Raw genomic sequence first — 23,949 nt, 5'->3', positions numbered from 1 at the left:
ATTTATCCAGAATCAGACAGGGCACGATGTTTGAAAATAGTTGTCTTAGCTTATTGCCATCTTTTCCAAGCACTTGGAAATAGTCTAATGATGCTTATTCCTTATGAGAAAGCAGTTAGGACAAAATTTTTGTTGTCTTTTACAGATAGATGAAGAGAGAGAATTGGCTACAATAACACTGCAGAAATTAATACGAGGCAGAGCTATCCAAAACATGGTAAGCTTTGGTTTTTTGCATCCAATAACCTGAAGACAGATCCTGTCAATATTTGCTTCTGTCTCCCAACTGTTTATACTAAACCATCATAACAAGAAAAAATCCACTTCTGTACCCTAACCCATATGAATCATGTCCTTTCAAATTATTTTGAAGGCACAGTAGTCTGTAGTGGGATGCTTAGGTCAACTAAGATATCTCACAAAACCATATCTTATATATATCCCAACCTCCCACAAGAGGAGCTGTGTAAGAACATTATTCAAACAAGTACAAACATACTGCAGCAACCCAGAACACCAGACAAAGGAAACAGACTGCCTATACAATATCTTCCAACAAAATGGATGCCCACACAACTTTATCAAAAAGTGCTTGGCCCACTACAGCACAACCCACTATAGCACTCAACCCAATACAGCACAACCAACACAAGCCATGGAAAGGATAACATTACCATACATCAAAATCTTAAGTAAACCAAAAGACCCAGTAACCCAAGAAGAAAAAGCAGAAGTCATCTACAACATACTATGTAAGGACTGTAACAGCCGCTATGTAGGACAGACAGGAGAAGACTAGCAGAGTGCATCCATGAATACCAACTAGCAGTCAGAAGACATGATGAAAAGTCCTTAATCTCACAACACATGGACAGACTCAACCATAGTTTCAACTGGGAAACTCTGAGCATCCTAGACTAAGCTGAACCCAAAAAATGCTAGGGAATTCCTGGAAGCTTGGCATTCAGACAAATCAGCCATCAGTAGACACATAGAGATAAACCACATTTACACACCATTCAAAAGGGACAATAAAAAAGCTAAGAAGGAAACAAAAAGACCGGAACCTCTCCAGCAACCAATAGTCAGCTAAGCAGGGATTAACACCAGACGAGCAGAAAACAGTACCCTAATCAAGGAACTACTAAGGAGAAAACCACACCCCCACCAACACTGACAGGGCAAGCTACTGTATATAAACAGGGAGCAAGCCCCACACTCACTAGCACTGATGTTGTTACCTAGTTGGGTAGTGAAACACCTACAAGCAACCAACCAAGGACTCCACGGTTCAATCCTAAGCTACGTGTATGTATGTATATTCTCTTCTGTTGGAACCGTATCTGATATTAACCAGTATTCAAATTCTAAATTGGGACCAAACTTATAAAAGTACAGAAGGAAATAATGATTTAACATTGTTAGTCTGTTTTGATTCCTTTCTCTTTTGTGTTCCAAACTCTTGTATAGCAGTCTAAGGAACAAAGAAGCAGGTACAAATGTTTTTTCAGTTCAGTTATCATGACAAACCTTAGTTAATGTGCAATAATTTCAAATTTTGATTTCTGATCATGGTTTGTTGGTCAGTAACATGCTCTGATTTATCCCCAATAAGCTTGAATACATTTTGTGGCTAGAAATTCTGAAGGAAATAAAGTAGTTTTGGAGGCAAAAACAAAAATATAAAAGCAACAATTGGAAACTATTTCTATGAAAAGAAAAAGTAAGGTAATGAGATAGGTAATGAGAAAGCTAATACAGTTGCATTGGAGCTGTCTGGTAAGGTTACACCGAGGTAAAAGAAGGTGTAAAAAGGGAAATACAGTACAATCACAGAAAGGTAGCCTGAATGCAGAAGGCTAATATTAGCAAAAGTTTTTTGCTAGCAAGAAGGTTTGCAAGGAATAATTAAATAACAAGGGCTTCTTTGACTAAATGGAATGTTCAAGGAAGGAGTAGGTTTGTATTCAACTGGGGATAAGGAAAACATCATTTAAGGAAGCTGCTTAGAGAATATCTAGCCATTCTGAAGCAGTTCAAGTTCTCAGAGCTTAAATGAATTACAATCCAGTAGGGTGAAGGAGTTTGTAGATGTTAGTCCAGGACTTTGAAAATCAAATATTATTCCCATCTTCAAGAAAAGTGAAAGCTACAGATTGTCAATCTGACATCAATAGTTGTAACAGATTATTAAATTATTTTTACAATGTTCACAGAACTATAACTTAATAACTAGTAGTCAACAGCAGGCTTTGTTCATTCTAAATTAGTCGTGTGAGATTAAACAGAACACAAGAATGCCATGGATATAATATGTCTTGGTTTCAATAAAACATTTCTCAAAGTTTTAGACAACATGATTATTAGGGTACCAACTTTGGTGAAGACAGAATTTTTTCTTCAAGGAATCCAGACATCGTCAGTATTCCCCTATTCACTCAGTGGTGTTATTTTTGGTAGTTCATGATAATGTGTGTAAACAGAGCAGTATAAGAGGTTTAATAAGATGCATTCCCGTCACATGCAGGACAGTCTGCAGGCCATAGGAGCGTACAATTTAGGATGTCCTAAAGCTATTTCAGAATGCAGAAGACTTTGGGCCTGTTAAAGTTCTCTCAGCTCCGTTTATTCCCATAGCAACCCAAAAGTACAACCCAAAAGTACAACTTATTCCTACAGGATTGTTATGGGAATAAACTGAAAAGAATACCATACCAGCCTTGATCTTGTGAGAAAAGGTAGTGTGTGTGTGTATGTGTGTGTGTATATATATATGTATATATGTGTGTCAAGTCCACAATGTCCAACTCCCAGTTCTGAAGCACTCTCACGCAACCAGGCTTGGTTCAGAAAAATACTTCTTTATTACGTGGTACATGTAGCTTGTAAACAGAACATTGCTAAAACTAAAGCCTTGGGTAAACGTCCCTCTATTTATCCCTCCTCCCCTTATTGCCTGGCGTCTCGATTCTTCTCCACCTTGTGGTGACCTCTTTCCTTCCTCCCCCTCCTACCGGAGCCCCTTCCTGGCTCTTTGGGCCCCAGCTGCCTTGCCGGCAATCAAGCCAGTCTAAATTGCCCATATATGGTTAAGCTGCTTCCCAGCTCCCATTACAACCATTAACAGCAACCCCCCCCCTTAGTTACAAGTGGCAGAAACAAATCACCCCAACTCCCAACGAATGCAATATAATGGAAAACAACAACAGTTGGGTGATGCAGGTTCTGACAATGTGTGTGTGTGTGTGTGTGTGTGTGTGTGTAAATAAATAAGCAAGCAAGCAAGCAAACATACCTAACTATCTCTTGTCTCCACATAAGCGACTGGATAGCGGCTGGATAGCATAGTGGTTAGAACACCACCTTTGATGCGGAGACTGGGGTTCAAATCCCGGCTGGTACCTACCTTACCAGTAGGGGTCCTTGGGCAAAGACCCCCTAACGCTTCACCTGCCTACCTCAAAAATATGAGAGTGACACGAACTAAGAGAGTCATGCCGGCTCGGACGTCACCCGGATTAACAAGGTCCGTGTCAGATGTTGGGGAGCCAGGACAATCTGATGTTAAGTGGGCTACTGGAACAAACCATACATGGACGAGACAAGAGAACTTGGAATTGATGGAATGCTGCTACAACAGCAGACCTAGTGAGAGGGGATATATGAAACGTATGAGGGAACTATGGATAGACAGAAGGTCTACATCCACACTAACTGAGAAGCAACTAGTTACCCAGCGCTTCAACATAGTGAGGAGGAAGCTGCTCTCACAACTTGAGATAGACCAACTCCACATTACAACCCGGACTCAAGCAGACCTGGAAGAACAACTGGATGTGCAGCCAACAACTGAAGCTGGAATGTCACTGCCGCCCCCTCCATTACAGAGCACAGCAGCTGATATGAGGCATAAGATCATGGATAAACTAGCTACAGTCAACCCTCGAGTCCGATTACCAAGGCTCAGTGGAGAAGCACCATCAGATAGTATGCTAGAAGATGCCAACAGAGCCCTCCACACAATCCCTACTACCACCATAACTGAAACCAATGAATTGGTATATGCTACAGCCACTGTAATCCTGGAAATGCTTGGCTACATGATCAAGAAGAACAGCAGTACATACCCACCCTGGAAAATGAGATTGGAGGCTAAGATCAAGGCAACTCGGAGAGAGGTCAGTCAGCTGGTGGAACTACAGAAGCATGTGGAGATTAAGGATAAAACTCGGCTACTGAAGAAATACATGGGCCTGACTCCATCTGAAGCCCTAGAGACTGCTAAACAAAGGCTCACAGCACTGGCTACCAGGCTAAGGAGATACACTAGAGAAGCAGAGGCCAAGAAGATAAATGCCCTGTTCTCCAAAGAACCATCCAAAGTGTACTCCCAACTGCAGTGCAACCACAGAGTATCAGCTGAGCCACCAGCAGCGGAAACTGAACAGTACTGGAAGAACATATGGGAGAAAGAGAAGACTCATAACACCAGTGCAAAGTGGCTGCAGGACCTGAAAGCAGACCACAGCAATCTCCCAGAACAGGAACCAGTCACCATCACAGTAGCAGACATCCAACAGCGGGTCAAGAACATGAAAAGCTGGACAGCACCTAGCCCGGACATGATCCACACCTACTGGCTAAAGAAACTAACAGTAGTGCATGAACGCCTAGCAGCACAGATGAACCAACTGCTAGCAGCAGGCTCCCACCCAGATTGGCTAACACAAGGAAGGACAGTGCTGATCATGAAAGACCCTCACAAAGGAACAGCACCATCCAACTACCGGCCAATAACCTGCCTCCCCACAACATGGAAAGTTCTATCAGGCATCCTAGCTGCCAAGCTACAAGACCATATGGGGCAGTACATGAGCACAGCTCAGAAGGGCATTGGGAACAACACCAGAGGCTCAAAACACCAGTTATTCATAGATAGAGCAGTCGCCCAAGATTCAAGGTCTAGGCAGACCAATCTGAGCACAGCCTGGATTGACTACAGGAAAGCCTATGACTCAATGCCGCACACATGGATCTGTGAATGCCTGGCGCTATACAAAGTCAACAGAACACTAAGGACCTTCCTCAAGAACTCAATGGGACTGTGGAAGACAACACTGGAAGTGAACTCAAGACAGCTCGCACAAGTGGCCATCAAGTGTGGCATATACCAAGGTGATGCACTGTCCCCACTGCTGTTCTGCATAGGCTTAAACCCCCTCAGCCAGATAATCACAAGGTCTGGATATGGGTACAAGTTCAAGAGTGGAATCACCATCAGCGACCTCCTCTACATGGATGAGATCAAGCTGTATGCTAAGAGTGAACGAGACATCGACTCACTGATCCACCTGACACGGATCTACAGCGAGGACATTGGGATGTCATTCGGACTGGAGAAGTGTGGCAGGATGATAGTAAAGAGAGGGAAGGTAGTTAACGGAGTGGAACTACCAGTGGGCCACATAGCAGACATAGAGACCAGCTATAAATACCTTGGTGTCCCACAGTCACACGGGAACCATGAGGCGGAGGCAAGGAAGACAGCAACATCCAAGTACCACCAAAGGGTAAGACAGGTCCTGAAGAGCCAGCTCAATGGGAAGAACAAGATCCATGCCATCAACATGTATGCCCTGCCAGTCATCAGATACCCTGCTGGTATAGTGAGCTGGCCAAAGGAAGACATGGAGGCTGCCGATGTGAAGACCCGGAAGCTCCTCACAATGTACGGAGGTTTCCACCCCAAATCCAACATCTAGAGATTGTACACCAGCCGCAAAGAGGGTGGGTGGGGTCTGATGAGTGTCAAAGCCACTGTCCTGGACGAAACCCGGAGTATCCAGGAGTACATCAGTAAGATGGCACCCAAAGATGAGCTGCTGAGAGAATGCCTCAGGCAGCAGCAGACATGGGAGGAAATTCAAGTGGAGGAAGTACCATGGCAAGACAAGCCCCTGCATGGGATGTACCATCGACAGATAGCTGAGGTGGCTGACATTGGGAAATCCTATCAGTGGCTGGAAAGGGCCGGACTAAAAGACAGCACTGAGGCACTGATCATAGCAGCACAAGAACAGGCACTAAGCACCAGATCCATAGAAGCAGGGGTCTACCACACTAGACAGGACCCAAGGTGCAGATTGTACAAAGAGGCCTCAGAAACAGTGCAACACATAGTGGCAGGGTGTAAGATGCAAGCAGGAACAGCATACACTGAACAGCACAACCAAGTAGCTGGCATTGTGTACAGGAACATCTGCACAGCGTATGGGCTAGACCCCTCCCAAGTCCAGATGGGAGATTCCACAGAAGGTCATGGAGAATAACAGGGCTAAGATCCTGTGGGACTTCCAGATCCAGACGGACTGGCAGGCACTGGCCAATCAACCAAACATCATGGTAGTAGACAAGGATCAGAAGATGTGGTGGTGATAGATGTAGCAGTGTCAAGTGACAGCAACATCTGGAAGAAGGAGTATGAGAAGCTGGAGAAAGAACTAGAGAGGATGTGGAAAGTAAAGGCCAAAGTAGTCCCAGTGGTGGTAGGAGCACTTGGGGCCGTGACTCCTAAGCTGGGAGAGTGGCTCCAACAGATCTCAGGAACAACATCGGAGCTCTCTGTCCAGAAGAGTGCAGTGCCAGGAACAGCTAAGGTGCTGCGCAGAACCCTCAAACTCCCAGGCCTCTGGTAGAGGACCCGAGATTGAGGAAGACACATACCACCCATAGGGGTGAGAGGGGAATTTTTATATATACTGTATGTATGTGTGTGTGTATGTATGTGTGTGTGTGTGTGTGTGTGTGTGTGTGTGTATATATATATATATATGAGCAAACAAGCAAGCAAACGTACCTAACTACCTCTTGTCTCCACATAAGAATCTTTTTGTTTACCTTTTGCGGTTCAAAGTACTTTGATGTACAGGTAGTGCACAATTGGGACCAGCAACTCCATCACTAAGCAGAAAATCATGTGACTGCGATGGGCTTACAACCTCACTTCCCCTTTGGTCATTAGGCAAAGTGCCATGGTCACTGAGCGAAACATTACATGACTGTGACTTACGATTTTACTTCCACCTTCTCTATTAACTCTGCTTGTCGCAAGCCAGTTGCTAAGCACACAAATGGCAATCACGTGACCATGGGGTGCTGCAACAGTTGTAAATGTGAGGTTTGGTTGCAAAGCTTTTTTATTATCATCATAACTTTGAATGGTCACTAAATGAGGCAGTTTGTAAGCGAGGACTACCTGTATGCTTTCCCCACTTCTGGGGTATAGATAGATAAATAAATAAAAAATTATTATGCCTAAATTAATCAAATATGAAAAGCTAACTTTAAAAATATGTATGATTGTTTATTGAGCACATGACTTCCCTTCTCAATACAGATTGATAATTTGGAGGAGAAACAGAAACAGGAATTTTTAAATTTTGACACACATGGTAGTGTGTTTACTTCTGTGTTGTTTCAGAACTTAATTCTTTACATATATGGATCCCTTGTTGAAGGATCTGCCCAGTAGGCAGAAATGAGAAAAAAAGTCATTTGTTGTAGTTGGTTTCTTTTCTTTCCTGTTGGAATAAAATGCTTGCTTATCAGAAACTTGATTCAGGCTTCTGCAGTGTGGCCAGGCCAGTGGCCGACACACGAACCAGAAACCTAGGATGAGGGAAGGTACCAGATAATAAAAGCACCTAAAAGCACGATAAGGCGATCACTGCTTGAGAAATACCTGATGCTACGTAAGCAAGTAGGGAAACATATAACCATGACAGGCTATACAGGAAACATAGAATAAACCAATAGTGTTGCTTAAAGCTGTTGCATGACTATAAAAGGCTATATGCCCCCACAACCTGCCCCCACCACCTGCTTCCTGACTTGTAATACCCAATAAAAGAGTAGTTCAGAACACGCTCTGGGCTCACTCACCTCGAGGAAAACCTGCGTGTTTGTCTTCACTCTCGCCTGTCGAGACCCCATGAGTGGCCCACCCTGATGCGGACAGCAAAACCGCATTGTGGTGACCCCGACGTGATCGCGTGAGTTCACGAGGTGCGTCTCGGACCGTCCTTACTTATTCGCTCGAGGGGAGCTGTGCACTCGTCCCGTCTGAAACACGGCTGGATATTCGTAAGTATGGGCGGAAAATTCTCTCAACAACAGACAGCGCATCTGAAGGAATTGAGGGAATTAACCGAATCTTCCTCTAAAATTTCTTCAAACGGAGGCAAAACCCTCCCCGGTTGAAAAACAAAGAATTAATTGGCCTTTTGTCTTACATTTGGCAACAATGTCCATCATACCCTGAAAAAGGGTCACTGAAAATATCCACATGGACAAAATTGGGGGAATACTTCCACGTGGCCCCTAGGGCCCCGGTCCAAATTCTGACCTCATGGCGTGTGGTCATGGAATGCTTAATGATTCACCATAAATTCGACAACCAAATGCCGGCAGAACCCATACCACCCCCGTATGATTCTGTTAAAAATTCTCCGGCCACTTTACTTCCCATGTCAGCAGGTTCTGGGTGCCTTGATCCAGCCAATGGTCCCACGGCTCCCATGGCTCCAAGCTCCCCCCTGACTATAAAACCTCAAAGGGGGGGTCACATAATCAGAGCTATGCAGACTGCTCAGCAGTCAGGTCAACTCTCTGCTGAGGATCTTGAAGCGTGTGCAATGTTTCCGGTGACCTGGGTGGTGCCCGCCGGAGCTGCTGCGGGCGCTCCCGGCCAGCCGGTGCATACGCACATAGATTACAAACAAATCAAAGAGATTAAAAGTGCTGTTAGAGATTATGGCCTGCAGTCGCGTTATGTTATGGGCTTGCTTACTTCGCTTTCTACTGCTGCTGTGGAAATGCTGCTTGCAGATTGGCAGTCGCTTTTTGGCATGATTTTAACCCCTGCTCAATATGTAATTTGGAATTCGGAGTACGGCAAACAGGCTGCCGTTGCCATAAATGCTGGACTCCCTCAAAATGTTACTGCTGACGATGTCCTGGGGACTGGCACCATCAGCACTATTGCACAACAGCAAAACTCCGATAGAGCTGCTTTTCCTATTATTAAAAATTGTGCCTTAGCAGCCTTACGAAAGGTTGATGACAATCAGGGCAAACCTTTGCAAACCTTTTCTAAAATAATTCAATCGCCTACAGAAGACTATTCTTCCTTTATTAGTCGCCTTCAAGTTGCATTAGAACGCCAAATTGACAACGTAGATGCTAGAGGTGAACTGTGTATGAAATTGGCTTATGAAAATGCTAATTCGGACTGTCAAAAGGTGCTCCAGCCCATAGCTAACAAACCTGGCATCACCCTGGCTGATTTTCTCCAAGCATGTCGTATTGTCGGAACCACCAGCCACAAAATGGCTGCGCTGGCCTCCGCCATTACCACAACCTTGCTTCCGCCTTCTTCTTCCTCCCTCACGCCACAAGACGCACTTCCTGTGTCACGCCCTGCCGGACCCAAATTATTTCCTCCATTTATCAAGCCTACTTATCCCCCTCTATCGAACCAACTCTTCTATCTTTGTTTCTGTCCTTACAACACCTCATTTCTAAAAGGACTCATTCTTTCCATGTTGCACACATTCGTAGCCACCAACCGTTCCCTGGTATCCTCCAGGAAGGAAATAGCGTGGCCGACGCTGCGGCTGCGGCTGCATCCTCCTCCCCACTCATTTTTGCCTTTTCCTCTCCCACTCTGTGGGAAAGTCATTCCTATTTCCACCAGAATAAAAAGGCGCTCATTAAGCAGTTCAAAATTTCTGCTACAGAGGCCACTGCAATTTTACAGCAATGCCCCACCTGTAGCAAACAAGCGCACTCTGTGCCCATGGGAGTTAACCCCAGGGGGACAGAGTGCAACCAAATTTGGCAAATGGATGTTACCCAATATGCTTCCTTTTCCCCATGGAAGTACTTACACGTTTCCATTGACACTTACTCGGGGTTCATCATGGCCACCCCTCAAAGGGGCGAAGCCTCTAAACACATTATTAATCATTGTATTCGAACCTTTGCAACGCTGGGACGCCCAAAAGAACTTAAAACAGACAATGGGCCTGGCTATACAGGCAGTGCTTTTGCCGCCTTTTGCCAGAAATGGGGAATCACACACAAATTCGGCATACCATACAACAGCAAAGGTCAAGCCATAATTGAAAGAGCAAATCAGACCTTAAAACATGCTCTTGACAGATATATAGAAACAAAGGGGAAAGGGCCACCTAGCCTCCCAGCGGTGCAAGACATTCTCAACCTTTGCCTCTATACTCTTAACTTTCTCAACTTGACCGGACTACCTGCCACTTCTGCTGCTTGTCGTCACTTTGCCTCACAACCTGCCGCTGACCACCAACGACCACTTGTCTACTATCGTTGCCTGCGAGACCCCGCCTGGAGAGGGCCTGCGCAACTCATCACCTGGGGTCGAGGTTACGCGGCCATTCAGCTTCCCGATAAGGTTCTGTGGGTCCCTAGTCGCTGCGTCCGTCCTTGTCATCTCCCGCTTTCGCCGGACGCCCAAGACGCCCCTCCTCCTCCCCACATAAGAGGCCTTACTGGTGTCACTCCGGAAGCTGACCCTCAACGTACGGCCGAGGAAGAGGACAGCAGGGACAACAGAAGGTAGACCAAGGGAAGGGCCTCAGTCAAAATGTCACATCTGCCTCAATTGGGAAGAATACTGTGGTTCCCGGTTGCCCTTCAGCTACTGAGCGTTGCCCTCTGCGCACCTAACTATGCGCAGCACAATCCCCATCAACCCCAGAACCTAACGTGGGCGGTATTGGACGCACACGCAGACATCCTGAACTCCACTTCATCTATGGCGGTGCCGGGGTCCTGGTTTCCTGACCTGTACTTTGACTTTGGTGTGATGATGGACACCACCACTTCTCCCAACAGACCGGGTATGGTTAGCCACAGATGGATCAAGAGATGGCCCCTTTATGTCTGCCCCGGCCATGTCAGGGCAACAACATACCGGAAGAAGTGTGGTGGGGAAAACGATTACTTTTGTGCGGACTGGAGCTGCGTCTCCACGGGAGAAATAACATGGAACCCCCCTTTCAGAGGTGATCTTATTACGCTCAGACGGACTGGTGAGAACGTACGATGTGAGCAAAACCAATTTGGAACATATGTTAATTGTAATCCGGTTAAAATCTCTTTCACCGCTGAGGGAAAACGACACACGGGGTGGCAGTCAGGGGTCACTTGGGGAGGCCGGGTTCATGATAAAACCGGGGAGCCGGGGAATATTTTTACTATACGCCTAACACAAACCCCCATAGAACCCCCAGTACCGGTGGGCCCCAAGACAATACCAGCCAACCGCAGGGAGCCACCCCCACAACCCACCCCCACTCCCGGGAAAAGTTCGCCTACTTCCATCGGTTATTCTTTTTCCCCTTCACAGAGCCGCCCTGGGAACCCTCTTTGGGACATCGTCACAGCCACCTATCACATGGTCAATGACACCAATCCCAACCTTACTACAGCCTGCTGGTTTTGCTACGATGTTCGACCCCCATATTATGAGGCTGTAGGGCTTGTTTCTCCATACAACACTTCCTCGAATGACAAGGCATGCAGATGGAAACATGGCTCACAAACATTGCAGTCAATCTCAGGCAAGGGAACCTGCCTTGGACAGGTTCCCACACAGTATAAACAATACTGCAACACAACACATAGTGAGGTTGATACAACACTCTTTTACATACCACCCACAGATGGATGGTGGGCTTGCTCTACAGGCCTCACGGCCTGTGCCCATGGTCATGTAATAAGCACCAAAGGTTTTTGCATCCTTGTCCAGGTCATGCCACGCATATACTACCACACAGAAGAAGAAGTTTACAACATTCACTCAGGGTCAGAACTCACAAGACACAAGCGTGAACCCATTTCCACCCTCACAGTAGCTCTCTTGGTAGGACTTGGCCTAACAGGAGCAGGAACTGGGATAGCATCCTTTGCAAATCAGTATGTCCAATACCACCACCTTAGGGCAGCCATTGATGAAGACTTAGAGAGAATAGAAACTTCGATCTCTCACTTACAAAAATCCCTAACCTCCCTCTCAGAAATGGTCTTGCAGAACAGAAGAGGCCTTGATTTACTTTTTCTAAAAGATGGGGGGTTATGTGTGGCTTTAAGAGAAGAATGTTGCTTCTATGCAGATCACTCTGGCATAGTGCAGGACTCCATGACCAAACTCAGGGAGGGCCTGGATAAACGTAAAAAGGAGAGGGAGGGTCAGCAAGGATGGTCTCAATCCTGGTTCAACTTTTCCCCATGGTTGACCACCCTGATAGGTACCATAGCAGGACCACTGATATTGCTACTCCTTGCATGTACATTTGGCCCCTGCATTCTATCTCGCCTAACAAAATTTGTGGAAACTAAAATAAGTGCCTTGGAAAATATGGTACTGGAACGCCACCATTACCAACCAATACGGTCTGGAGAAAATATGGAAAAAGCATCCCTCCGCATATTAGACTCTGACGAAGAGTTGGAATCCACCAGTTTTACTTTTAAAACAAAAACGGAGGAGATGTTGGAATAAAATGCTTGCTTATCAGAAACTTGATTCAGGCTTCTGCAGTGTGGCCAGGCCAGTGGCCGACACACGAACCAGAAACCTAGGATGAGGGAAGGTACCAGATAATAAAAGCACCTAAAAGCACGATAAGGCGATCACTGCTTGAGAAATACCTGATGCTACGTAAGCAAGTAGGGAAACATATAACCATGACAGGCTATACAGGAAACATAGAATAAACCAATAGTGTTGCTTAAAGCTGTTGCATGACTATAAAAGGCTATATGCCCCCACAACCTGCCCCCACCACCTGCTTCCTGACTTGTAATACCCAATAAAAGAGTAGTTCAGAACACGCTCTGGGCTCACTCACCTCGAGGAAAACCTGCGTGTTTGTCTTCACTCTCGCCTGTCGAGACCCCATGAGTGGCCCACCCTGATGCGGACAGCAAAACCGCACTTTCCAGCTCATAAATTGTAATATGATGGAAAATACATACAGTGGAACCTCAGGTTATGAACTTAATCCATTCCTTGACTTTGGTTGCACCCCGAATTGGTCGCAACCAGAAGGAAATTTCCCCATAAGGTTCAATGTAATTACCGTTAATCTGTTCTGGCGTGGAGGACAGGGAGGCGGCTATTGCTTGGAGGGAGAGTCCCCCTCCCTACGACCACGTGTCAGGGGCAGAAAATGGCCGCAGACCATGTGTCGGGGCGGAAAAATGGCCGCGGACCACGTGTCAGGGGTGGAAAAATGGCCGCAGACCACGTGTCAGGGGCAGAAAAATGGCCGTGGACCACGTGTCAGGGGTGGAAAATGGCCGCGGACCACGTGTCGGGCGGAAAAATGGCCGCGGACCACGTGTCAGGGGCGGAAAATGGCCACAGACCACGTGTCAGGGGCGGGAAAATGGCCGCGGACCACGTGTCAGGCGCGGAAAAATGGCCGCGGAGCATGTCACAGGAGGGAAAATGGCCGCGTATCCTGTTCGTACTCCAAGGCAGAGTTCGCAAACCGAGGTAAATTTTTGCGGCCGGAGCTGGTCGTAACCCGAAAAGTTCGTTAACAGAGGCGTTCATAACCCAAGGTACCATTGTATTTCCATTAGTTCCTGGGGCTACTCTTCTGAGGTTAGACTCTATCCTATGTGTCCTGAGATAGAATAGAAACCATAAGAATAAGCTGTTGCATTTTATATATTTATGTGTGTTTTTATTGTCATTTCCTATGTGCATATGATATAAAACATTTCATTATAAACATTTTTAAAAGAAGTTAAGAAACAAATTTGGAAGATGTCATTCACTGTGACTTTATCTTAAGTCAATCATGTCCTTGTATTTCTCAACTTTAAAAACAGATGTTTGAAGGAAAGGAAAAGCGTCTAGAATTGATTCGTGAGTTACGCACCACACATGCACTCCAGGAGGATGGACAGTTGTTGAAAAAGGCTGAAAAACAAGTGACTTTGGCCTTACAACGGCAGCGGGATTTGCATGAACACAAGGTTTGGCTATAAATGGAGGAAATTTCCCCTGTATTAAATTATTTTGCAAAATATGTGGGACAGAAGCTGAAGATGGCAACGTTTGACCATCTAGGGGAGGAATATGGTATTCAGGGCAGAGTTTTCAACCAATTTCAGTCCTTGGCGTTAGGTAGAATAGTCAGAAGGCTGTGATGAGTGTTAGGGAAGTTCATTCCTATGCCTCTTCAATCTATATTTTTATGACCCTGGCAAGTCACTTGTTCAGATCAGTCCAACATCAGGACTGAAATACTAAAAATTAGCAATACTAATTTTCTTTTTCAAGTGTTGTCATGTGAATGAAAAAGCTGAAGCCTATGAAATAACTAAAACTAAACTAAAAGATTAAAGATTAAATGACAAAATGAAGCTAGTGTTCAAACACCTCAGAATCAGTCCCCAGTTATTTTTCTTTGTAGTGGCCCAGCTGGGTTGGTAACGGTTCCTGATTATTAGAGAATATAGAGCATTGGTTATCAAGTTTTATAAGTTGTACCTACTGTCTATAGGTATATTATTCAGCACTTCTGAGGAAAATTCTGGAAGCCAGTTGTTATATGTGAAAATAGGTTATGACCTATATTGTTCAGGAAAGTCAGGCTATTTTCATGACATCAGAAATAGCATAACCAATCTTTCAGTCCCACTTCAGGGTTGGATTCTGGCATCAGATTCTTGGCTTGGAGATCAGTCTCATTAAAGATGGTATTGATGGATTTATGGCTCACATTTTAGTGTAAAGTGAGTCTTTTTTAAAGCATTAGCCCTGAAAGGCAGATAAAATTGTTGAAATGATAAACAAATGAAATAGAAAAAAGAATGAAATATTCCTGTACTCCCCTTAGATGTCTCTCATGGAAAAGCATTTGGCTCGTGTGGAAGGAAGAGTCCTTGCAAATATGTTGGATTTCCTCTCTAAAGAACTAATTCGACTACAGGAAGAGCGGAGGATCCATGCTTTTGCTATGTTAGCAGAAAGGCAGCGCCGAATGCGGGAAGCAGAAGAGAGTGGACGTCGTCAGGTAGAGGAGAGGCGCAGACGTGAAGAGGATGAGATCTTTAGACAGGCAAGTGTGGGAAATACCATTAAATAAGCTCAAGCGGGCTTAGGCTAGATCATGGCACAATTGCATTTGTTCGGATTAGCTTAACAATACGTTAACCTATGTCCAGTATGTGCAGAGGTAATGTTTCTGTTAGGAAGAAGGCAAGGAGGGAGTCAAACTGCTGTGAGAGTGGACATAGCTTACAACTGAAGTAGTGTTGTATTATCATCTTCATCTCATATCCAGTTTTCCACTAGATGCTTCTGGATCATGCTCTGCATTTATTTTTTATTTATTTAATTTATTTATATATCACATTTGTCACCACCCATCCCATTAGAAAGCAACTCTGGGTGGTTTACAGAAAAGATAAATATTTATTAAAAATACAATATGACAATTAGTCCTAAATAAATAATAATAATAATAAATATCTTCTAAAAATTGATGGTAGCTAAAAATTATTAGGCTCGGGGAGCGTCATCAGGGTGCCAGCCATCCCCAGTGGTGGTTAAAACTCTTCTTGCCCCATGCAAGCTGAGACGGTCCCTCAGGTAACCTGGACCCATGCCATGTAGGACTTTAAAGGTAATAACCAACACCTTGATTTGGACCCGGAAGCAAACTGGGACCCAATGAAACTCCCACAGCAAAGGTGTTATGTGTGCCATCCTTGGGGCACCCAAGATTGGCTGTGTGGCCGCATTTTGAACCAGCTGTAGCTTCCGGATACTCTTCAAGAGTAGCCCCATGTAGAGTGCATTGCAATAGTCTAAATAAGAGATGACCAGGGCGTGAGTGACTGACCGGAGGGCCTCCTGATCCAGGAAAGGGCGTAACTGGTGCACCACACAGTGTTGAGCAAAGGCCCTCCTCCTCAAGCAGGAGTCGTGAGCCCAGGAGGACTCCCAGATTATGCACCGGATCTGTCTGGAGCAGTGCAACCCTGTCCAAAACCAAAGATGGTAAATCCTTGGATGCAGAGGGGCCTCCAATCCACAGCCACTCTGTCTTACCAGGGTTCAGCTGAAATCTGTTGCACCCCATATTCAACACCATTTCAGCTGAAGTCTGTTGCACCCACTATTTAATCATAGTAGTGACTTGGGGTAATTCACAGAGAAGCTAATTAAAGTAAAATTATTTATTTACCCAAGACCAACAGGAAGCATTACATCAGTAAGATGAGTAAGGTTTACTTCATTTAGAGACATAGGAGTTGTGGACAGATTAGAATTGAATGGGAGTCACCTGAGAAGATCTCTTGGCTAGACTGGGAAGGCCAAAAAATATCCCCAAAGTGACAATTTACACTTGTATTGCTATCAAGAAAACTGCATGGACATTTTTTTGAAATCTTCAAGAACTTAAGGCAGACTTTACTTTCCCATATTGAACATGTTGGAGATGCAATGGTGTACATTTTTAAACAACATTGCAAATCAGGTCTAAAAACATTCATTAAAAGAGTATCGAATAGAATAGGACTGTCTGATCTGGAAGATATGTTATCCAAGTGTGGTGTAAAAAGTGAGTGAACAAAGCAGGACAATTCCAAAGAAAAAGTATAGTGAAAAAGCATCCAAATTATAAATCATTCCCAAGATAAATATGCTTATTGCAGTGGAGAAAAAGGGACCGTCTTACCCCCGTCAGATCAACCTGTCCCACCCGGTCAGGCAGAGAGGGCATGTTGCGGGCCCTGTCAGTGAGAGAATGTCGGCTGGCAGGACCCAGGAGGAGAGCCTTCTCTGCCGCTGCCCCGCCCTTTGGAATATTCTCTCCCCCAGAGGTGCAGCAGGCCCCGACCCTCCCAGCCTTCTGGAAAGAATTAAAGACCTGGCTCTGCCAGCTTGCGTGGGGGGTAACAACTTTACCCAATCCTGGGGGTGGCTAGCACCTCGATGACACTCCCTGAGCGATTGCCAATTCTTTTGGATCTTTTTATTTTCTATTTATTATTGTAATTTTGTAATTTTAATTTATTTTAATTGTTTTGTAAACCACCCAGAGTCATTCAACGAGATGGGTGTGACAAATTCGATAAATAAATAAATAAATAATATAAATATAAACAAACAAATAAATATAAATATAAATATAAATATAAATATAAATATAAATATATAAATAAATAAATAAATATTCTGAGTGTGTTTTTTCTTTCAGGTTGTTAAAGTACACCAAAAAACAGTTGATTCTTATCTAGAAGATATCATTTTGAACAGCATGGAGAGTACAGCTGAAGAACAATCTAAGGAAGAGGTTCAGAGAATGGCTGTAGAAATCAACAATATTGCTTATGAAATGGAAGCACGGTATGGGCTCCTGAAGAAATAGCAGCATTCATAAAGTGAACATAACAAAAATTGCTATGGTACCTTAAAGACTGGTCTTCCTCTGACTTAGAGCCAACTAACTGCATATAATGAGGCAGTTTTTATAATTTACAAAAGTTAAGATTTTGTGAATCTTTTCTGTCTGTGTGTGTATGAGTGTTCCAGACAAAATGCACCTCTGAATTTCAGACTGTTTTGGGAGTCTCTCTTTGTGTGTCATTTGTGCTCAACAATCTGTCTCTGTTCCATATAGACTTCTGTGCTATTTTCTGAACTTTCAAAAAGTCTGTTGTGTTAACTCACCCCTTGTGCGTCATTTGAAGTTAACAGGATAACATATAGATTTTTTTAAGTGATCCTCCTCTCCTCATGGAAAAAAGAGAGTGCAGTTCAGTTCCTTCCCTCCCCCCACACCAATGTTTCTTCTTACCATTTTCATTATTGGACTTGGAGATGAGATGCCACTGATGCTGAATCAGGACTGATGTAAATGGTGGGCCAAGGTACATTTCTCTCTCCAGCTCTCTTTACCTACATTATTTGGAGAGATGGTGAGGTTCTCTCATTGACTGGCACATGAACAACTAATGCTCTTGGTGTGAAAGAGAAAGGAACTTTTTAAAAAATGCCAAAAGTGTAACCACTTTCATACATCTGATTTTTTTTCTGTAGTCAGAGTCATCTGCAATCTGAAGAGATTGTGGCAGAGCTGGTTTATAGCTTCCTGATCCCTGAAGTGCAGAAAATAACCATTAAGGAGAAAGGTGAGAAAATGAACACCTTGGTTACCTCTTACCGTTAATTTGTATTCTGGATGCTTGGTTCTAGTATCCAGCTACGCAGTGATTTATCTACTGAACAGTTTAATTCCAGGTAAGTACATTATCAGTAAACCTGCAGCAAATAATGGGTAACTTCTGTCTTTGATATAACATGTTGTCCGAAATAAACCTTAGCAAAGACAACAGAATCCATTGGATTCAGTCTGCCAGTAGTTATAATTGTGTAACGGGATTTTTAACTTAAAATGGTAGCTTTTTAGTGGTCATCTCTGCATTTGCACAACCAGGCTCTGTGCCTATAGAAAGCGCAGATCATTTGGACACTCTAAAACTGAGCTTTTTCACAGGTGCCCACTGTCATATCCTCTCTGTCAAGTATGCCAGTTAGAGTCTCTCCCTGCTCATCATTTCTAAGCAGGCTCAAGAAGACTTTTCCTGCACAGAGGCTGGCCACAAGAATTATTATGCAACAATGCACATGGACTGTTGATATGTATTGCTTGTCAACATTTCAGGGGTTTTTTTTCCTACAAATGTCAGGAAAGGGGACTTTTTTAAAAATTCTGTTTCCAGGATTTTATTTTTTTTTATTTCCCTCTCTTTTTGTTAAAAATAAATAATAATATTGTAGTGCATTGTTATACTGTTGTATATATTGTTTTTCCTATTAATTAAAAATATCAGAAAAAATTGATAAAATAGTACCTTAAGGCTCTGTAAGCAAGGCACCGATTTAACTTTTTAAAACCTAAAAAACAAGCAAAGCAAGCAAAATGGCTGTTTTTGCCCCTCCCCAACATAGAAGTTGTGAATATACAAATGAGTTGCTAATGGGCCACATATAATATACAGGCCTCACTTTTTGCACCCCTGTGCTGAACTGATGGTTAAGTTTCTGACCTAAGTGGTACCTACTTAGCACAGAAATGTCCCCTCCAAAATCTGAAGGTGATAAAGAAAAGGGATAATTTCAGTAACTACTAAACCATTTATAGAGTCTTAATTCTCAGATGATGATCACAACACCAGATCATTTCCTTCAGTGGGAGACAGACAGAAATGACAGTGGTCTCCCCATCTGACCTAATCTTGAAGCAATTGATGGCAGTGTATTTTTTTCCTCCAAGTAGAAATGGTTCCTCCTATTTTATTGTTTGCATCAATAATGATACAATAATGATATCACCCTCTAAGATGCACACATTTGTGGGGATGGCAATATCCTCTAACCTCAGGGTTTTCCAGGCTGTCATACCTGAGATTTCTAAACCATCTAAAATTTATTAGCCTTGATCCTGGTCATCTGGCTGTTGGAAGCGTTCTTCCTTAACTTAATCCTGTAGAGAAAAGTTGTGGTTGGTTTCATACACTAAGAATCAGCCTAGGGGTCACACTTACTATTGAGATGTGCCCTATTACAGTGGTACCTCGGGATACGAACTTAATCCGTTCCGTGACTCTGGGCGTATCCCGAGTTGGTCGTAACCCGAAGGAAATTTCCCCATAGGGTTCAATGTAAATCCGGTTAATCCGTTCCGCCCTCTGAATTTGGTCGCACCCCGAGGCAAATTTCCCCATAGGGTTCAATGTAAATCCGGTTAATCCGTTCCGCCCTCCGCCCGAATTTGGTCGCAACCCGAGGCAATTTCCCATAAGGTTCAATGTAATTACCGTTAATCCGTTCTGGGGTCCACGGACCACACGGAAAGCGGCCGGGCGCGGCGTGGTGCGGCGCGAAAATGGCCGGGTGCAGCGCGGCGCGGCGCGAAAACGGCCTGGCGCGGCGCGAAAACGGCCGCGGACTACGCGGCAGGGCCGGAAAAACAGCCGCGGACCACGTGGCACGGGCAGAAAATGGCCGCGGACCACGTGGCACGGGCGGAAAATGGCTCGTACCCCGAGGCGGAGTTCGCAAACCGAGGTAAAATTTTGGGGCCAGAGCTGGTCGTAACCCGAAAAATTCGCAAGCAGAGGCGTTCGTATCCCGAGGTATCACTGTATTTTCTGCATTCAAGAACAAGCTATAATTCTAGTGCTTGAATAGTCCTTTACATCCTATGATAGAACTGGTAACACTTATTACTGGCCATGCTGTCTTATTGGCACTACTGGTTATAGCAAGTGCTTCATTTGCTGTGGCAGATTATGTGCCATTTTTTTCTTCTGTTACTGCTTTATCAGTATCCCGTATTGTTCCTGGTGTTATGCTCATAGTAGCATGCATACAGTTCTGGAAGTCATTATAGTTATGAAATTAACTTTGACTTCCTTTGGTTCTTCCAACTGTGGTGTTGATTTCCATCTTCAGGACATAACTGTAATCCCATACTTTGGCAATTAGCTTCTAGTGATACTTGTTTACTCCCTCTTTCATGCTTATCTCACCACTGTATTCTGTCTTTCAGATGACTTAGCTTGTGTCTCAATATAGAGAAATAATTTCTGCCTTGTTAAGACTTCACTGGGGCATGTTTGATGAGAAACAGCTAGTTCCCCTTCCCAGTTATGTCATATCTCTCGTAGCAGGAGAATGACTGACACATCCCAATCGGCTGAGGTTCTGCACCATCAGGACCCTGTATGATATTGGAGTAGATTTAGTTGTGATCCAGGGCTTTGGAAGACTGTCATCTTCATATGTGCATTTCCATGGAGAGGGCAGAAAGAAAAGGGCTGAACTTTCCCATCCCATAACTGGCCTTTCCCTCTCCCTTCTTTTTTCTGAACAGTGAGGCAGGCCCAGAGAAAGCATATTCATGCCGCTCATCAGATTATCCATGGAAACACAGAGACAGCAGTAGGACAACTCTTTTCCACAGGGTTTCCAGAGGCAATCAATGTAGAATTTCCTCAGAATGGATTGCTTTCTGTTACACCTACTGGTCAAGATGTTGCTGAGCAGCAGGAAATAAAGCCTCCAGACACCCAAGGCCAGCAAGATAAGACACTTGAAGACAGCCATTGCACTGAATCTGCCAGGCCTCCTGAACAGTGAAGAAGAAGAAGAAATATGGTATGTTTAGACCAATGTTCTTTCTCGCCTTGCCTTCTCGAGGATACTGTATCTACCTAGGCAGAATGAGTGCCTGTCAATTAGAAACTCTGTCAATAAAGTATTGCTGCTTTAACTCTGAAACATATGCAGTTTGATTAGGCGTGTGTAATTCTGCAAGAAAATGCTTTGGGAAGAAGCAAAGCCCTCCCCCTGGCTTGGGGCACAGATTCTGAGTAATAGAGGGGGCATGAATCATCCTCTCGTTGGCTGAAAGAAGTTGAGCAGTGCTTCAGTGATCTTCCTGTGCCCCAACCACTAGGATCTTACACCCATGGAAGACGACCCTATTGGATACCATATGGCCCATTCCCCTGGGTGGGCAAAACTATGTTGGTAAAATAAATAGGCTAACATAAGCATTCTTAAGAGGGCAAAACCTGTAGATTTGAAATGATGCTTGAATTAACTCATATATTCTTTTATCTTAAGATTTTAGCAGGTATTGGGATCCTGTCACTTTCAACCTAATTTCAAAAGCTTTCTGCAAGCAAACAGCTCAGACATCTAGGCAGAGCAGTCTGCAGTTTCAGGAGGAAGAAATAAAAGTGGCTAAAAGAGAGAAACTGGGTAGCCAAGCTTCTCCTAGCATGCAAATCCTCCTAGGTCATCTCTAGGGAATGGCACACTTGGCAGATAAAAGGATGTTCTGTCCTATGTGCAGTGGAGCCAGGGTTTTAATATTGATACACTGTGAATAGTTGTAATAATGCACCCTTTCAATTAGCCTGACCAATAGAGATCATGGAACTGCCCAACATTTAGGAGACCTTTCAAAGAAAAAGCAACGCTTCCCTTTTCTGAGGAGATAAAAATTTGGTCTGTTAAGTTTTACTTTTGTCAGTTCAAATGCAAATTTTATTCCAGTAGCCTACAATTTTAGGAAATAAATATTTCCGTATTTCTATAAAGTTGTTAACAGCCAGCATTCATGGCAACCCATAAATATTAATAAATAGCATTGCACTCCCTATTAAGACAAACAGGAATGGATGCAAGATGCTGAAGGCTAATTTTGAGAGCACGTGAATTTGGCACTGAAGGCTAAAGAAAATATGACAATGGCAGTTTTCTGTGTTTAAACCAAGATCTGCTGCAAAATGTATTGGTGGTGGTACAGAATCTATTTTTAACTGCAAAGGGAGGAGAGGAGAGGGAGAATGCCACCTCATTCAACTTACAATTAAATCATTCCCCGGGCTTCCAGGGAGCTTTTCTTCAGCCAAGCTCTAATAGCAGAAGTCTGTACCTCATAGCCTGATTCTTACAGGTACTTTATCTGTAATAATGGGATGAGAGCCCTTCTTTCTTATATTTTACTATCAGATTTATGCAGTATATGTTATAAAATTCGTATTAATCATTTACATGTTTTGTGCTCAAATAAACTACTGTGTTTAAACTGGTTTATTCTAAACATCTATGAATAGGACTACAATTTGAGTGAATTATCTAGTACTGTAGTGCACAGAAGATTACATCAATTGATTGTATCTTTTTCAAATTGCTTTTAAGGAATTGGGGTAATATTGGTCTGGCTTTTCAATTCATTGATACAAAGCCTAATATTGGTGGAGGGTAGGCATATATCATGAGTCCAAGAATTAAAACCATGTTATATTTTGTTGGACTAAATCCTTTTAATTTGAAAACTGTTGGCTGGACAAAGGAAATGGATTCTCTGTGCCTTTCTTATTGCTAAAAGATTTGGTCCTTCAGCATTGGAAACATTAATTTATGGCCCCAGTTACTCAGTGAATTGAAGCCTTGATGTTATTTGCAATTTATAAATGAATTGCTTACAGATATAGATTATATAGGAATACAAGGGGGTACAATCATGCCTTATTGAAATTTATGTAAAAAAATCTTATATACACATTTGCAAAGCCCATAGATAGTAATTTTTGTTGTATTGTTTTCTTTCTGGTTCTGTTTTAAAAACTATATGTATGTATGTATGTGTATGTGTGTGTGTGTGTGTATACCGTATTTTTCCGACAATAAGACGCCCCCATATACAAGACGCCCCCCACTTTTCTAGCCCAAAATTTAAAAATCAGTATTTTAAAGATAGTGCAGAACACATTTTTATTTAATAATTAGTTAACATTTACCTGATACGCTCGGTGGGAGGAGGTCCAAACCATCTCTCTGCAGCTCTATTTCCACGCTCTTTTGCATAACTGATTACATTCAAGCACGAGTGAAACTGCCAATAGCTTGTCTCTGCAAACAGCCTTCCTCTAATTGGTTTGTTCAGCATGAGCTGACGTCAGTTACATCAGGCTCGTGATTGGAGGAAGTCTGTTTGGGAGACAAGCTATTTCACTCGTGATTGGAGGCTAGCAATAGGAAGAAGCCTCTCTGCAGAAACAAAGTTTGGCAGTTTTGCAACCGCGATTCTCGGCTGACTTACTTGAATAAGACGCCCTTCAGTTTTTAGGGTAAGGATTTTAGAAAAAAAGTATCGTCTTATAGTCAGAAAAATATGGTATATGTGTGTGTGTGTGTGTGTATCTATGTCAATATCTATATCTGTGAACTGGTACAGGATATTTTCCATCAAGAGGAAACAGTCTTTCTGACAACACCCCATGCATGATAAAGCCGGAGTTCATCAT

The 23,949-nt window shown here is 43.6% G+C and overlaps 1 protein-coding gene across 1 annotated transcript in view; it reads left to right on the top strand.

Moving 5' to 3' along the window:
- Positions 1-23,319, top strand: part of CFAP91 (cilia and flagella associated protein 91) — a 60,452-nt gene extending 37,133 nt beyond the window's left edge. Inside the window, exons 12-17 of the mRNA XM_088147514.1 lie at positions 146-217; positions 13,939-14,085; positions 14,952-15,173; positions 17,322-17,470; positions 18,164-18,255; positions 21,003-23,319. Coding sequence (XP_088003640.1) covers positions 146-217; positions 13,939-14,085; positions 14,952-15,173; positions 17,322-17,470; positions 18,164-18,255; positions 21,003-21,268 — 948 coding nt within the window. The 3' untranslated portion in view covers positions 21,269-23,319. The remainder of the gene's footprint in view (positions 1-145; positions 218-13,938; positions 14,086-14,951; positions 15,174-17,321; positions 17,471-18,163; positions 18,256-21,002) is intronic.
- The last annotated feature ends 630 nt before the right edge of the window (positions 23,320-23,949 follow it).

The sequence above is a fragment of the Python bivittatus genome, unplaced genomic scaffold (assembly GCF_059951505.1).
Source record: "Python bivittatus isolate LINGU-HERP-01145 unplaced genomic scaffold, Pbiv_v1 ctg000520_np1212, whole genome shotgun sequence".
NCBI classification, from domain to species: domain Eukaryota; kingdom Metazoa; phylum Chordata; class Lepidosauria; order Squamata; family Pythonidae; genus Python; species Python bivittatus.
The sequence above is the reverse complement of the archived record's forward strand: the minus strand, read 5'-3'. Positions and strand labels throughout refer to the sequence as shown.